The 16,101-nt window shown below is 33.4% G+C and overlaps 1 protein-coding gene across 4 annotated transcripts in view; it reads right to left on the bottom strand.

Annotated features, from left to right (window-relative positions):
- Positions 1-776: 776 nt before the first annotated feature.
- The window catches only part of TRAPPC13 (trafficking protein particle complex subunit 13), a 45,438-nt gene continuing 30,113 nt past the window's right edge, over positions 777-16,101 (bottom strand). The window contains exons 6-13 of one of the 4 annotated variants that reach the window (XM_049649547.1): positions 16,002-16,074; positions 14,626-14,670; positions 10,039-10,056; positions 7,944-8,077; positions 6,496-6,694; positions 4,961-5,061; positions 2,638-2,788; positions 777-2,518 (exon numbers count right to left, since the gene is read on the bottom strand). In XM_049649547.1, coding sequence (XP_049505504.1) covers positions 2,411-2,518; positions 2,638-2,788; positions 4,961-5,061; positions 6,496-6,694; positions 7,944-8,077; positions 10,039-10,056; positions 14,626-14,670; positions 16,002-16,074 — 829 coding nt within the window. In that variant the 3' untranslated portion in view covers positions 777-2,410. The remainder of the gene's footprint in view (positions 2,519-2,637; positions 2,789-4,960; positions 5,062-6,495; positions 6,695-7,943; positions 8,078-10,038; positions 10,057-14,625; positions 14,671-16,001; positions 16,075-16,101) is intronic. The other 3 variants (XM_049649548.1, XM_049649549.1, XM_049649550.1) reach the window with 3 other exon arrangements.

Below are 16,101 nucleotides of genomic sequence, written 5' to 3'. Positions count from 1 at the left end.
TCAGAAAACAGAAAAAGAGAAAACACTTCTGACTCATTTTATTTAGCTATTACTATTACTCTGATACCAAAATCAGACCAAGGCATTATAAGGAAAACCATTTTAAAACAATGTCTTGATTTGCTAATATCTTTAGTTGGGACAGCCATTCTTTTACATGTAGAGCTGGTGTATTTCTTCCATTTCAACTTTCTGATCTGTTTCTTGGCTGATATACCACCTATAACAAATTCACTGTAGGTATCTGTCCACTTACCTGGATTTTTCCTCTCCAGATACCTTCATCACTTTGGAATCATTGCATTGCAAATTATTTCAAGAAAGTTTTGTGTAGTTGGACTGTGCTAAGTAATTATAAGGAATGCCCCAAATACTATACTGGCTGGTGTGGAACAAGAAAACAATGAATCTTTATATACATTCCCCTTAGGAATGACTGGCTTCTATTAACCACATTTCATTGTTGTAGCTATAGCAGTTATGATGCTATGTAAAACCTAAAAGGTCCTTTTTATGCAAATGATTTTCATTTAATATATCAAATTGTTTATCTAATTTTTATAATATGATTTAAACAGATCCCTTCCAAGATGACGTTATCTAACCTTTACTTAAGGAATGGACGATGTTTATCATAAAAAGAGAGTTTACAATTAGATCAAATTATATAGCAGATTCCAAAAGACCATTATATGTTACTTTTAAAATCTGGAACAATGAAACACAAGGTTCAGTCATGAGAGGATACTTGAAAAGCAATCACAATACACAGTGACTATCAAGTCTTATCATTTAATCAGTCTTACTCATTCTGGAAGACAGACTTCAACTTTACACTGCTTTTACTTTATTTTGCACAGATTTCATTATTAGTGCAACTTAAGGGGCAAATCTCATTCTGAATATAGCTTTCACTTTGGACCAAATAATTTGTCATGGCAATAAATAATTATGCATTTAAGAAAAACAAATTTTTGTATTTGACTTAATACCTCTAACAGTTAAGTGATTCTATATACGTTCTTGAATTTCAACTTACCAAAATAAGTTTTTATTTAACAGTATAAGCTTTTGTTGTCCTTACAAAATATTGAAACTTACTATATTCATGTTGCAAAGTTGTTTACAATCTTTTTTTAAAAAATGTTTTTATTTATTTTTGAGAGAGAGAGCAAAAGCGGGAGAGGGGCAGACAGAGAGGAAGACACAGAATCCAAAGCAGGCTCCAGGCTCTGAGCTGTCAGCACAGAGCCTCACATGGGACTTGAACTCACAGACCTCGAGATCATGACCTGAGCTGAAGTTGGACACTTAACCGACTGGGCCGCTCAGGAGCCCCTCAAAGTTGTTTACAATATTAACTTTCTCACTGTTTTGTTCCTGACATAAGTAAATCAGTGTGATTACATCTAGAGATAGTTTTGTAGTAGTAATGCATGACTTAGAGTTCAAAATCAAATATCAGAAGGTAGAAATCCTTTCAATATGCCTTATGAAAATAAGTCACTTGTTTTTCAATATGAAAAAAGCCCAGGACTTTCTGGCTTTGAGTTAGAAAATTATCAGGTTTCTTAGTTAAAAGTTAATAGAATAATCAACAATCCAAGAAATTAAGCCAATTCTGATCTGCTGTTAGTAACTGAAATTTAGATCTGTTTATATCTACATACAAACAGATACATACAAATATAGTAACTTTGAAAACACTAGGAGAACTCATACTGTGTTTGCAATAAAGGTTACACAGGGACTACTCTAGTTGTTTTATTTACTTATTATTTTTACTATAGTTTTCAACTTTTTCTGCTGACTGAGGAGTTAGGGGAAAAATGGACTAATTGAAAAGTTTTAAATAAAGTATTATAATAATCTAAAGTTTTAAGAAACAGTTCTATATTCTAAGTCAAGGTCAGCAAACTATGGCCTGCGGGCCAAATCTGGCCAGCTGCCTGTTTTTTTAAATACTGCTGTGCTCTTTTTGCCTACTGGCTGCTCTCCTACTATAACAGCAGAGCTAAGAATTTTCAACAGAAACCACATTCCCTGCAAAGACAAATATTTAGTATCTGTCCCTTTACATAAAATGTTTGCTAACCCCTGTTCCAGATACTTGCTAGGGGTAAATGGCCTCAAATACAGAGCTTTTGGAGAACAAAGTCCAGTGGTGAGAAATGAAATCAAATAGGAGATGTATAGAAAATGTACAAATATTCTTTTAGAATATAACTCATAAGATACAATCAGTAGATGGCTGTTTTCAAAACAAATATTTAATATTTTAACTTTTGCAGGAAAGAAATTTAAATAATAGTTACTTATTTTTGTTGTAGACTCAATCATTTCACAAAGGTGACAGAAATACAGAAAGTTCTGTTAAACTCAATGAAAAGCAGAACACTGGAAATTTTCTTCAGCTCTCCACTTTGATGGCCGAAGATACCACACAGACCTGTGCGATGTCATCATATTCATATGTTCTCTTTAAGAACGTGTCAGTTAGTCTTAAGCCGGAGACACTCTATTGAGAGAAAGATACCGGTGTAAAGTTTCATTCATTGGTAATTTATCAGAGGAAAAAAATGGAAATAGTAAATGACCACTGGTTAACAGTCCCCAAATACTGAAAAGATAGCGCACCTGCAGTCCCTGTACTGAAGACAGGAGAGTAAGGGCAAGGCAGAGAGAGGAACTTGGATGTAGCTTTCCAAGCTGTCTTCCTGAAATGCCACACCAGTGGATAGAATTGGTATTGCACATTTCCAAAACCAGATCCATAGTCCTTTCACTGCTGGAGGAATCAGAAAGACAGGAATAAATCTTGTTCCTTTCACAAAGCGGTTCTGTGATATTTCTTCCACTAGTGCCAATGAAATTTGTTTTCGGGGTGTCCAGAAGAATAAAAGTGGAATCAGAAATAAAAAGCTATAATGTCGTTTTTATTTCACTTGAGACAATCAGGAAAATGAAAGATATGGCGTCTTCTAGGGTTTAAAGCACTGAGACTGATCTGCCTGTCTGGATATAAGCCTTCTGGTTCTATTATTGAATCCTGGCTCCCTGGTGCTGATCTGTTGGCAGCTTTGCCATTTCTCTGGGAAACTTCCAGACATCTGTGTCTCACCTTGTTGCTATGCTTCCTTCCTATTTCTGTTAAGTATTCTACAGGAAAGACAAAGATAAACTGAGCCTTTTGCTATTTAATCTATGTTCCTTTACCCTGCAGGTAAAACGACAGACAAGATTTCTAAGTAAATACTATCCACGTTTGTTCAGTGTTCATGTGAAAAGACTGCTTCTGCTTATAACTGATAGCACCAGTTTAGCTTAAAACATGTAAAGTTAAAAATAACTTTCAATGAAGGTATACACTTTTTTTTTTTTTTTTTTAATTACCAAAGGCTCATAGTAAAAAATAGTCCTCTGGCTCTACCACCATTTCTGACCACACTCAACTGTTTGACCTCTTTTTATCCTCTCATAGTTGGCTCCATATTTTAAATATTTATTTAAATTGCAATTTATACATTCTTTCACATACTCATTTAATGATATTTAGCTTTATATGTATCTATCTCTGCAACAAACATTTGAAGTATCCATTATGTGCCATAGACCAGGTTAGATGCACTACATGAATTTTGTCAGTACATTTCACAAAAAGCCAGTTACTGTATATTGTGTGTATGTGTCTGTGTGTAGGTGGGTGGCAGTGGTGGGGGTCCTATTTTTATAGATAAGGAAACTGAAGATCTAAGAAACAGGTGGTTTTTAGAAAACTTCAATCACCTAACATGAATTTTATTTTTTACAGTGGTTTGTCATTTGGTCATTGGTTTGCTATACCTCAAAAAATTTAAACAAAAAATCCAAAAGCACACTTATACAGAAAGGGTTTTCACCCCATGTGAGTTGCTGTTTACTGAACTCCAATGACATGGCAGGCAGTGCATTTACAATGCTAGGGAAGACATGGTCCCTTCTGTTGAATAATGCACAATTTAGTAAAGAGAAACTAAAAGCCACAGCAATACATGAGTGTCACTAAAAAACTATATTAAAATTTGCTGTGACAGAAAGGAATGATTAACCGTGTGGGAGGGTCACTAGCTTCAGAGGGAGGGAGTATTTTTATAATTGTCATGGATGGGTATTTCCTATATCAAAGTTGGAATGGATATGGAATTTTAAAAGATTATACATTCAGACTATGTGCATTGGGATTCATCACTGCAATACTATCAAAGTGCCACAACGAATAATACATCCCAAGTAGAAATAGAAGTTGTACCAAAAGTGATAGGACTGGACTTTAATCCTCAGTTTTGTTGGCTTCAAAGCCCTGTGCTCTTTGCATCCCAATAGCTAGATTATACTCTCTATTATAAGGCTCTATTTTCCAATCTATAATTAAGTGACCCCTTGTATTAAATTCGTGACAAATTACTTTCTTAATACTAAAGATAAAATCCAGGTATAAGTATGCCTCAGAAAAATCTATCTTACAATGTTAAATCTGTAATGTATCATTCCATCAGAATGTACTAGTTTATGTTTTAATAATCTGAAGTGTGAGGAAGTGCAAAAAATGAAAACAGCATGGGCTCTCAAGTCAAATACACCTGGTTTCAAATTCCGGCCCCATCTTTTCTAGCTCTCTCAGCTTGACTAAGTTACTTAACCTCTGAATTGGCTTTGTATTACATAAAATGTGAATAATTCGTATCTACCTCGTAGGGTACAATGCATGAAGGAAATAAAATACAGAAAATGCCTAATAAAGTAAGACCTCAAAATATGTAATACATACAGTTAGCAGATGAAGAACTTTACAGTATTCAACATCAACCTCAGAGAAGGCTGTTTGTCAAGGAGAAACTTAAGAGAGCATAGTCAAAAGATTTTAATTCTCTTTGATGCAGGCGAGGGGGAAAGGACACCCATCCAGAAACACTGCCATTACCTGCAGTTTGTTATTTTACAGGTAATATGAAAAGGTTCTTCTAGGTTTACAGTATCAGGGATTGCCTCCAAAGACAACCTAACGTCTCCATAACCTGGAGCCTAGGAGAAAAAGCAACACAGTTAGCACACATCTATTAACAAAACTTTCCCACTTCAATAAAGGTGCCACATCAGCAAATTCATTCAACAGTTGTGGATCTCCAAGCTGATGTTCAGGAAAAATAATTCACAGTCATTCTAACTTCTTTTTTCTTTTTTTTTTTTTTTCATCCTAACTTCTTTTGCTGCCATTGATTGCCTGTGGAATAATACTATGGACTCTGACTGTGTTTGCTATAAATACTTCATGTTCAGTAGAGTTCAAATGAATCTCAGAGGTAAAAACTCAGTAAAGAAATTTCAATAGGTCTGCTCTTAAAGGGATGCTTTCCAAAGATCCTGCAGCTTATACATATATAACTCTAAAAAGAAGGTTATTGCCTAAGCAGAAAAAGTAAGATTGTCTTGAAAAGATCCAGGAAAAAAATACATGTCTGTTCACAAGACACTCAAGCAGGGAAAAGACCACAGAAGCATCAAAGCCTGGAACATCCATGGCAAGATGATAGCTAATGCTGTATTTTATTTTATTATTTTTATTATTATTTTTTTTTAACTTTTTAATGTTTAGTTTTGAGAGAGAGAGACAGAGCACAAGCTGGGGAGGGGCAGAGAGAGAGGGAGACACAGAATCTGAAGCAGGCTCCAGGCTCTGAGCTGTCAGCACAGATCCAACATGGGACTCGAACTCACGCACCATGAGATCATGACCTGAGTCGATGTCAGACACTCAACCGACTAAGCCACCCGGGCTTCCCTTAACTGCTATATTTTAAATTAGGTCCAGTGAAAATCTTTCTTTTTCCAATTATTACCTGACATAGTGAAAGAAAAGTAATTTTTAAATAATATATCACAGCAGTTAATATTCAGCATAAAGGGATGATTCTGTAGCATAGTCTCACTAGCACAAAAGAAAGAAGATTGGGAGCCATCCCTGCTTTAAAAGCAGAAATTAGGAAAAGTATCCAAATAATGCTTATAAGACAACCTTAATGGAACTCACTCTCTGAATTTTAGATGACTCGGATTCTAAAAATCTTTTAAAAAGTCTGAACTGAGTTGGTGAATGTAGTAAGTCCAAGAGTTGCAGAACACTGAAAAAAAACCTTTTATGTAGTGGAAGTCAGATGAACAGTGAGCATGAAATACTACAGGAGGGAAAAATTGGTAAGTAGTAATTTATTTTCTGTTTAGTAGAGTAACAAATCATGTATTATGGATAAATTAATATTTGAACATTTTTCATCCATCTCACTATGAATTTTCTACCTAGAAATCAGTAAAATTATTAGTCTTTTATCTCTTATTCACTGGTAATAATAATACCTTTTACAAGTGCTGATTTTTAGTAATACACCTAGGAAAATTTAAGTTGGTCTATCTGCCCCTCCCATCCCCCAAAACCCCCTCCAGTGTTTTTTACAGACTCACCATTCGTTGAAGTTGGCTGGTCTGTAATCTTCCCCTTTCACCTAGATTTGTTTTCCACACTATATCCAGTTTTCCAATTACTGTTACTCCTTTAATGATGCCTGCTTTTTCTGCAAACTCCTTCTTGGGTTTTAGGCAGTACAAATACTGGCGTGTATCCATTGGTTGCAAATAAGCTCTTGACCCAAATGTAGTTACACTGAGACGGGTGGAGAGAGAGAGATGGAGAAAATTCTCTAAAGTCTTAAAAGAAAAACCATGGCTGTGATTTTTCTTCTGGACGGGAACTGCATGATTTACCATTTCAACACAAATGAAAAAGGACTTGAACTGAGAAGATTTACTTTTCTTTAAATGTTTCAGTTGATATGGAAAACCTTTAGTTCTTTCTTTATAACAGAATGCAATATATTACCTAAAATACTGGATATGTATCAATTAACTGAAAAAATGTGACAGAAATCAGAACCTAAAGTATCCTGTCCCTTTTTCTAAAATTATATCAAGAAACATACCACTGTAAACTAAGTGATCATTTGTAAAATGAACCAAAAGATTAGGGAAAGAATGAAGTTACTGTTTTCCTCAGTGGGGATATGGGAGGCTACAAACTTTACTCAATTTAACCACCATAATAAGATAGAAGTAAATTTTTCATCGATGAACAAAATCAGTTACTTTCTGCAGTGATTACCTTCTTACCCACATTAATATCAACTTTGTATTTATTTATTCTTCCTCTTTTAAATTATCTATAGAAAGACATATATATTTCATTTCTGCAAAAAAACTTACATTGTCTCTTCCTATGTCCACTCCTTTTAATGTTGAGAGAATATTCTTAAAACTCATCCTTCATTTTTATCCTTTCTAGCCTCTCCATCATTTCTTCCCATGCCTCAGTTTTATCATATGCAGGAAAGGATGAAGAGTTTCATATTTACCTCACTGAATTATTATAAAAATTACAAGACTATGTTTCAAACAGTAAAACATAAAATGCAAATGGCTAGGATCTTTATCATTGTATGTGGAAGGAAGAATGAGTGGGTGAAGCACAGGAGATTTTTAGGGCAATGAGAGTATTTTGTCTAATACAGCAGTGGGGGCTGAATGTCATTACATTTGTCAAAACCCACAAAATGTATGACACAAAAAAATGAACCCTCAATGTGAATTATGGACTGTAATTAATAAAAGTGTCATCAATTCGGCTCATCAATTGTAACAAATGTGCCACATTAAAACAAGATGTAAAAACTGGGAACTATGAGCAGGGACAGGGGCATGTGGGAACTTTGCTTTCTAATCAATTTTTCTGTGAACATAAGACTTAACTAAGAAAAATAAAGTCTATTGATTAAAAGGAAAATTATAAACCACCCAAGAGTAACAAATGTTAGAAAAGTTCAGATACTTCAAAATAAAAACAAACACTTCATATTTACCATTCTCCAGCTTGGCTGACAGAATTTAATTCTGCTACGTTGTACATTATAGATGGCTCCAGTGAAACTTTCTCCATAAACATGGGTGAGGTTGTAATATTCTGAATCTGGGCTTCGAGAAATACTTCATCAGTCTGGGGACATGAAAAAAATATCCACCAAAGTGTAATGGTATTTAAAACATTTACCTCAACAAAAATATCTGATCTATACGAAGAAAAAATATTAACCACAAATGTGATTAGTTCATGCCTGCAAATTAAAGTTATCATAATTAATGCAAGAAAAGAAATCTTCACCCTAACATAATTAACAGGGGCAAAGTCAAGTGTTAGTTAACTGATAACTTGTCAAACAATGGATGGGGGATAACTATATTTTTTTATCAACATCCAAAAATAGTTCTTTAACTGGAATTTCAATGACAAATATCCTAAATCTTCTAGTAACTCATTAAAATGTTAAACTGTGATTTAGTAGTATGCATATACCTATGCATCTATGATTTTAGTGATATGTTAATAGAATTAGGTCATTATAATATTCCATCATATCATTAATATAGTTTCAGTGGTCATATTTTTTCAATTTAGAAAGTATAAGTACCACCAGTACAAAGAATAGTCTATTTTATAATCATATAGGATTTAACTTTTTGAATAAAGCAGTTTGTTAGCAGTCATTAGTGATTTCTTGGTTTATTTTACACATATATTTAGGGCTGAAAAAAAGGATATGAATTATACCTGACTATCGTAGAGCTTTTAAATCAAACATAAGGTATTTTGTAGTCTTAGTGACAAATTTGAAAACTAATGCTATTCAGCAATATTTTTATGAATGGGTAATTTAAATATGTATTTTTATATAAAATTTTTATTCCTAAAATTTAGGCATTGAAATTTAGATTATTTATGCAAACATCCTTCTTTTTATGTGATTTGGATTTTTTGTGTGCATAAATGAAGGATAACAGACAACTTGGTTCATTTGTGAAACAAACCTGTCTAAAAAATGATATAGCATATTCAATAATTACTTTGTTCAAACGTTTCAAAGTAATATATATATACAGAAAGAAAAAAAAATAAACTATGACCCCGAAATTTGGCACTTAATGTAACTTTTTATATATTAAATCCAGGTAAATGGAAATCATTTGTAAAAATATAATGATGAAGAATATAATATAAAGCATTATTATGTAAACTAAAACAGATTCTTTAGTTCTTGGCACATGTGCTCAAGTGAAAATAGAAATACAATGACTTATCAGTTTAAAAGAATGTACCACTCATAGCTATTATTCTGTTACTTTTTCTCAGAATATGGTAAATATATCCCATCAATCCATTGCTTTAAAAAAAATAACCATAGACCCACATTTCAAATTTAAAAATGCAATTTTCTGCTTAAATTTAGGAAGAACTTAGATAAAATGAAAGAAAAACAAGCAGCATAATGGAAAATTAAGTTAGTTTGAACAGTTAGTATAAAGTCATTTGACATTTGGAAAATTAAGAATTCTGTGCTACAGCAGTCGATGTTGTTATTATGTAAGTCACATATTATAAGCAAATGCCGCTTATATTAAACAGAAATTTGAAAATATGACTTTAGCCAACTTGGGAAAATTTGATATTCTTCTGTTTGCTAATGTCAAAGGGCCAACTTTACCTGACCCAGACGTAAAACTAAAACCACTATGCATTTGAAGATGAAAAAATTTCAACTAGAGTTTACTCAAAAAATTATAGTAAAGAACCTTACAGGAAGTTGTTGAAAATCCCAAGTCTATTTTAAACAAAGTTAACATGCCTCTTTTAAAAAAACACCCAAAGGAAAAACACTAAAAGTGAGAGCATAACTGTTTCAATATGACAATTTAATCTTCCATCTAATTTTTTTCCCACAGAGTAAGACAACCAATATGATGTAAAAAGTACAAATTATCTACCTCTTTTAAAGTCATATAAGTGGTATTCACAACTAACTTTGTTTTTCCACTATGTTTTGTACAGAGAGATTAATTAGGCAGAGTCAAAAAGTGGTAAGTAAGAAAAGCATATAAATTTATAATAAAAAATCAAATTACCACAGAACTGAGGTCACTCTAATGGAAAAATAAAAAAGAAAAATTAGAAAAATCAGAATTAAATGTTAAAGAAAAAGAATAACTAACTTTAAATAAAATGCATTTCTGCATTTTTTAAAATTTATTAAACAAGACAGCATTAGTAAAACAAGGAAGTAAACAGAAAGTAACACAGAAATATGACAAATCATTTTTCTAAAGAGGGGAAACTGCTATGGTTAAATGAATAGAGAAGAACACGGTGAATATTTAAACACAAGCAAATATTCAAGGACACATTTGGGCGACAGAGAGGTATATTCCATGCCTTGCAGTTCTATAAATACGTTACCTATACTGTTATTTTTCATTGATAACTTAGAATGGTTATACATTATCATCCACATCACAGGTGATATATACTGTACAGCTTCTCCTAAATTTGTCTAATAATAGAAGCATTTTTTCAAGGACCATCTTAAGTGATTAGAGTTCTATGCATTATACTTCAAGAAATGCTGGGCTAGATCACTTCTGAAAACTGAAAGTTTATTGTCTTCTTGTTAATATATTTCATAGTTTGTCTCGTTTTCATATATATTTCTAAGGCTACTTATTTATCAAGGGCCATCGTAGATGTTGCCTTTTTCATCCAACCCATAGCTAAAAATACTTTTTCACCTCTTGATGTTCTGAGTCTAAGTACACTTTATGATCTGGGGGATGGTGCTTACACTGTGGTTTTGTCATGTTTATTTCCTCTACCAAATCTAAGTACCATGAAGACTGGGAAGATGTCAAGTTTATATTTATTTCCCTTTAGGACCTGGGATAGAGCTCTATACCCAGCAGGTGACCAAATGTTTGAATCCTGGTTTCTTTTTTTTTCTTTTTTCTTTTTTTTTTTTTTTTGTTTTTTTTTGAATCCTGGTTTCTAATGTCACTATTCTTCTTTCCCATTTTAGAAGACTACAACAAAGTTTCTCATAAAATTTGTTTTCCTTTAGGTGATTCACATACTACTAGAATTATTAGAAACAATGTGAAAAACATGTTCGAGACAAATGTGGTGCTAATAAAAGTCAATGTGTAAGAACTATGGCACATGGAATACTGAGTACTTAGTGAAGAATATACATATTTGATGGAAGGATACAGTCTCATCAAGGGATTAGTAGATGTTTAAAGAGTTAACATCTCTTTATCGTGGGTAGGGGAGTTGGAATACTACATGTGTTCTGTCTTTCTGGTTTACTGTAATACTGTTGATTAATTATAGTATAGCTATAATACTGAATATCTTAGAGACCCTAAAGATTCTATTTGTTCACTCCTAGTTTTTTTTATGTGTTTATTTATTACTGGGGATGGACAGAAAGAGAGGGAGACAGAGAATATGAAGCAGGCTCCATACTGTCAGCACAGAGCTGGATGCGGGGCTTGAACTCACGAACCGTGAGATCACTACCTGAATTGAAATCAAGAGTCGGACACGTAACCAAATGAGCCACCCAGGTGCCCCTTCACTCCTAGTTTTTAAAGATATCTCTATTTTGAAAGCAGGAAAAGACCTCTCTGACCTCAGCCGTAGCAATCTCTTACTCGACACATCCCCAAAGGCAAGGGAATTAAAAGCAAAAGTGAATTACTGGGACCTTATGAAGATAAAAAGCTTCTGCACAGCAAAAGAAACAACCAACAAAACTAAAAGGCAACCAACGGAATGGGAAAAGATATTTGCAAATGACATATCGGACAAAGGGCTAGTATCCAAAATCTATAAAGAGCTCACCAAACTCCACACCCGAAAAACAAATAACCCAGTGAAGAAATGGGCAGAAAACATGAATAGACACTTCTCTAAAGACATCCGGATGGCCAACAGGCACATGAAAAGATGTTCAACGTCGCTCCTTATCAGGGAAATACAAATCAAAACCACACTCAGATATCACCTCACGCCAGTCAGAGTGGCCAAAATGAACAAATCAGGAGACTATAGATGCTGGAGAGGATGTGGAGAAACGGGAACCCTCTTGCACTGTTGGTGGGAATGCAAATTGGTGCAGCCGCTCTGGAAAGCAGTGTGGAGGTTCCTCAGAAAATTAAAAATAGACCTACCCTATGACCCAGCAATAGCACTCCTATGACTTTACCCAAGGGATACAGGAGTACTGATGCATAGGGGCACTTGTACCCCAATGTTTATAGCAGCACTCTCAACAATAGCCAAATTGTGGAAAGAGCCTAAATGTCCATCAACTGATGAATGGATAAAGAAATTGTGGTTTATATACACAATGGAATACTACGTGGCAATGAGAAAGAATGAAATATGGCCTTTTGTAGCACCGTGGATGGAACTGGAGAGTGTGATGCTAAGTGAAATAAGCCATACAGAGAAAGACAGATACCATATGGTTTCACTCTTATGTGGATCCTGAGAAACTTAACAGAAACCCATGGGGGAGGGGAAAGAAAAAAAAAAAAAAAAGAGGTTAGAGTGGAAGAGAGCCAAAGCATAAGAGACTCTTAAAAACTGAGAACAAGCTGAGGGCTGATGGGGGGTGGAAGGGAGGGGAGGGTGGGTGATGGGTATTGAGGAGGGCACCTTTTGGGATGAGCACTGGGTGTTGTATGGAAACCAATTTGACAATAAATTTCATATATTAAAAAAAAAAAAAAGATATCTCTATTTTGAAAGGTTCAGAATTTTACTAAAACTTTTTTAGCTGACGTTTGTTGGCAAAGATTACAGATCATATAAATGTTAACTGAAAAAGGCAACAAACACAATTGGTACTATGATTATGAAAAGAGAATATTAAACACAAATGAGTAAAAACTGAAAGACGACATGGATTAATGAAAAGCCCATTACTTTTTGGTGTGGTCAAATTGTGGATTTTTTTCCCCTTCCTTTTGGGGGAGTATATCACTTTTATAATATTATTCATGGAATAACTAGTAATTTAAAAAACTATGCAAATCACTGTGAATATTAGTGTTATAAAACTATTTGCCAAGTATCTTACTGTACCACCACATTTTCATCAAAGGAAGCCTAAAACCGCTTAATATGTGCCTTCCTACAACCCAATTATAGGAAAAAAGACCCACATACAGCCCTATTTGTTTCTAATTTTCAAACATATGTGTTCTAACAGAATAGTTACCCATCTCCCTCATATTATGGATGAAATCTTTCCCGGCAAAATGATAAATTAAGATCACTTAAAATTCACCAAGCTGAATAGCTATACTATAATTAATCAACAGTATTCTAGTAAAACCAGAACATGTATGTAGTATTCCAGCTCCCCTACCCATGAAAAAGAAATGTTAACTCTTTAAATATCTAGTAATCTCCTTGATGAGACTGTATCCTTCCATCAAATATGTATATTCTTCACTAAGTACTCAATAATCCATGTGCATTTGTAATTCTGCTAGGAATGCCTTCACTACTTTGACACTTTTATGTTTCCAACGGGTTACTTCCAAACCCTCCCTCTAGTTCCCCTCCTCATCTTCCCTGAACACTACTCTAAAATCTCAACCCCAGACTTCCTATAGCACATCTTTTTGTATCATTCACTTTAGATTCACTATATATACTATATTAGATAGTTTTATTATTTTATGCACTTTTTTTCTTTTCTCCTAATAGGGCTTTACTGCAGGTCAGGTTCCTTATCTTAGGCATCTTTTGGTATGTCCAGTAGTACAAACTTTATATTGAATAAAAACTCAGATGTTGATGGTAAAAATACATAGGAAATTTGACATATGACTGTAAATTTCTGATCATGTGGCTTAGAGGAATAAAGATATAATTTTCATTTCAAAATACTGTAAATGTTTTTGAATTTATCACTGTGGTATGAAAGATCTGTTTTTTGCGGGAGTAAGGGACCTATTAGGAAATCTGCTTTTTGTGGAACTTTAGAAGCCAAGATAAAGTAGAATTTTTAAAAGGAAATCCAAGCAATAAGACATTTCTCCTAGGCAAAGTCTATTTTATCTCTTTTATTAGGACAGAAGATATCTTCTATTCTAAAAGTTACATATTTCTATATTTTTGCCAAACCCGTTTCTCCCAAAAAGTATTTCAAGCCATTCACTGAATTTAATAATCAAACTGTAGCTAACACCCTAATTTTCCAGGGCAAAGAATTTAATTTGATGAGCTCTATTTGTCAATATTTTCCATGAACATTAAATCTTTTTTGCAGGGTTAGATCAACTACTTCAATTTTATGATACCAGAATCACACTCTAAATATTGAACAAATTGCTAATGTTTTTAGACAGTAACAATAACCATTACATGGAAGTACAGTGCAATCATTTAGTGCAAGGGGGTGAAAGCCTTACAAAATTTGAGAGAGTAAAATTCAAGATACACTGATTCCATGTAAGTTAAACACTGCAGATTAAAAGATTTACAAGGAAATTATTCTCTTTTGATTGGAATTTATGCTCATTTTTTTACAAGTAATGTGCAGTTATATAAGCAATTTAATATGAAAAGAAATGTATCAGAATTTTAGTCAAATAAAGATCTTACTGTTTAATCTGAATTCCCATTAAGTACCCAACACTTACCTCTGCATTATAAAATTTGGTTTTCACATCCAATGGTTTGAGAACCTAGTTTAATAAAGCATATCAATCAGAGGAGATTATTATCATTTGACCATTTATCTTTGTTTGTTTTAAACCATAGGGCATAAATTTGTCAAAGGCATTTTCCAATCTTAACTGTGAAAAACTTTTCCAATAGGTATGCAGTATTTTTGCAAAAACAAACAAAAACAAAAAACAATCCCAAATGCATTTTTAAAAGACAACCATCATTTCTTGAGTGGGTGATAGTTACATGAATTACATTAAGTGTTTATTTCATAATATTTTGCTAAACTGAATATATACATTTTATGTATTTTTCTCTCTATATTTCACAAAAGTGTTTATCAAAATAAGCAAACCTCTTATTTTCTTTTAAAAGGCATGTAAAATCTTAAATGTGTGATGCAGCAAAGTCATAGCAAAAATTTTTCCCTTTGTAAAAATTTTTTAAAAATATTTTAAAGTAATCTCTATGCCCAATGTGGGACTCAAACTCACAACCCTGAGATCAAGACTCATATGCTCCACCTAATAAGCCAGCCATGTGCCCCCAAATAAATGTGGGTATGTATGTATGTATGTATGTACGTATTTATTTCCTACTGATAGTACTTTTTCTGCTACTTAAAAACAGAGAGGTATGAAAAATATACACAGCATCGTATCTACATCTAATTTAGACAACTGTATATGGTCATCCCATCCCTTCTCACATACATGTACCTATGGTAAACCAGTGGTTTTTAACTATTTTTGATCATGGAGTGAAAATTGTATATAAGTACAAAATTCTACCTACAATTTCAGTGACTCACGGAATCCCAGAAGGAAGCCTAGTCCACTCAGCTCAAGTCAATAATCTCTCATTTAAAAATTTGTATAGAAATTTGATACTATTTACATTGATTTTATCTGGACTTCACACTCATTTCATCCCTCTCATATATTCTTGTGTGTTTTGTCAAGGCATAAAAACAGAACAATTATTTTACGGATAAAAATCTTCAAGTGAGGGGCACCTGGCTGGCTCAGTCAGAAGAGTGTGCAACTTTTGATCTCAGAGTCATGATAAGTCCCATGCTGGATGGAGAGATTACTACAAAAAAAAAACAAACAAAAAAAAAACACAAAAAAAAACAACTTAAAAAAATGTTCAAATGAAATATTACATTGACAATGATAATTTCTCTGCTTTTACTTAATTTACTCTGACTTTAGATTGCTAGTAATATAACAAATCCAAATACATGAAGCTCCACTATTTGGAGCCTGTTTTCACTGCAGATACATAGGAATAACTTCATAGGGAAAAAAGGCATCTAAAAAATATTTACCATTTTAATATTTAATACCTGAAATTTGAAGAATTTTCTAAAATACATTTTTTCTCCACCCTGAGTTGTATAGCTCACTGCACACACCAGGCTGAAATAGAAAGATATCTCTGAATCA

This window comes from Panthera uncia (genome assembly GCF_023721935.1).
Source record: "Panthera uncia isolate 11264 chromosome A1 unlocalized genomic scaffold, Puncia_PCG_1.0 HiC_scaffold_17, whole genome shotgun sequence".
Classification (NCBI taxonomy): domain Eukaryota; kingdom Metazoa; phylum Chordata; class Mammalia; order Carnivora; family Felidae; genus Panthera; species Panthera uncia.
The sequence above is the reverse complement of the archived record's forward strand: the minus strand, read 5'-3'. Positions and strand labels throughout refer to the sequence as shown.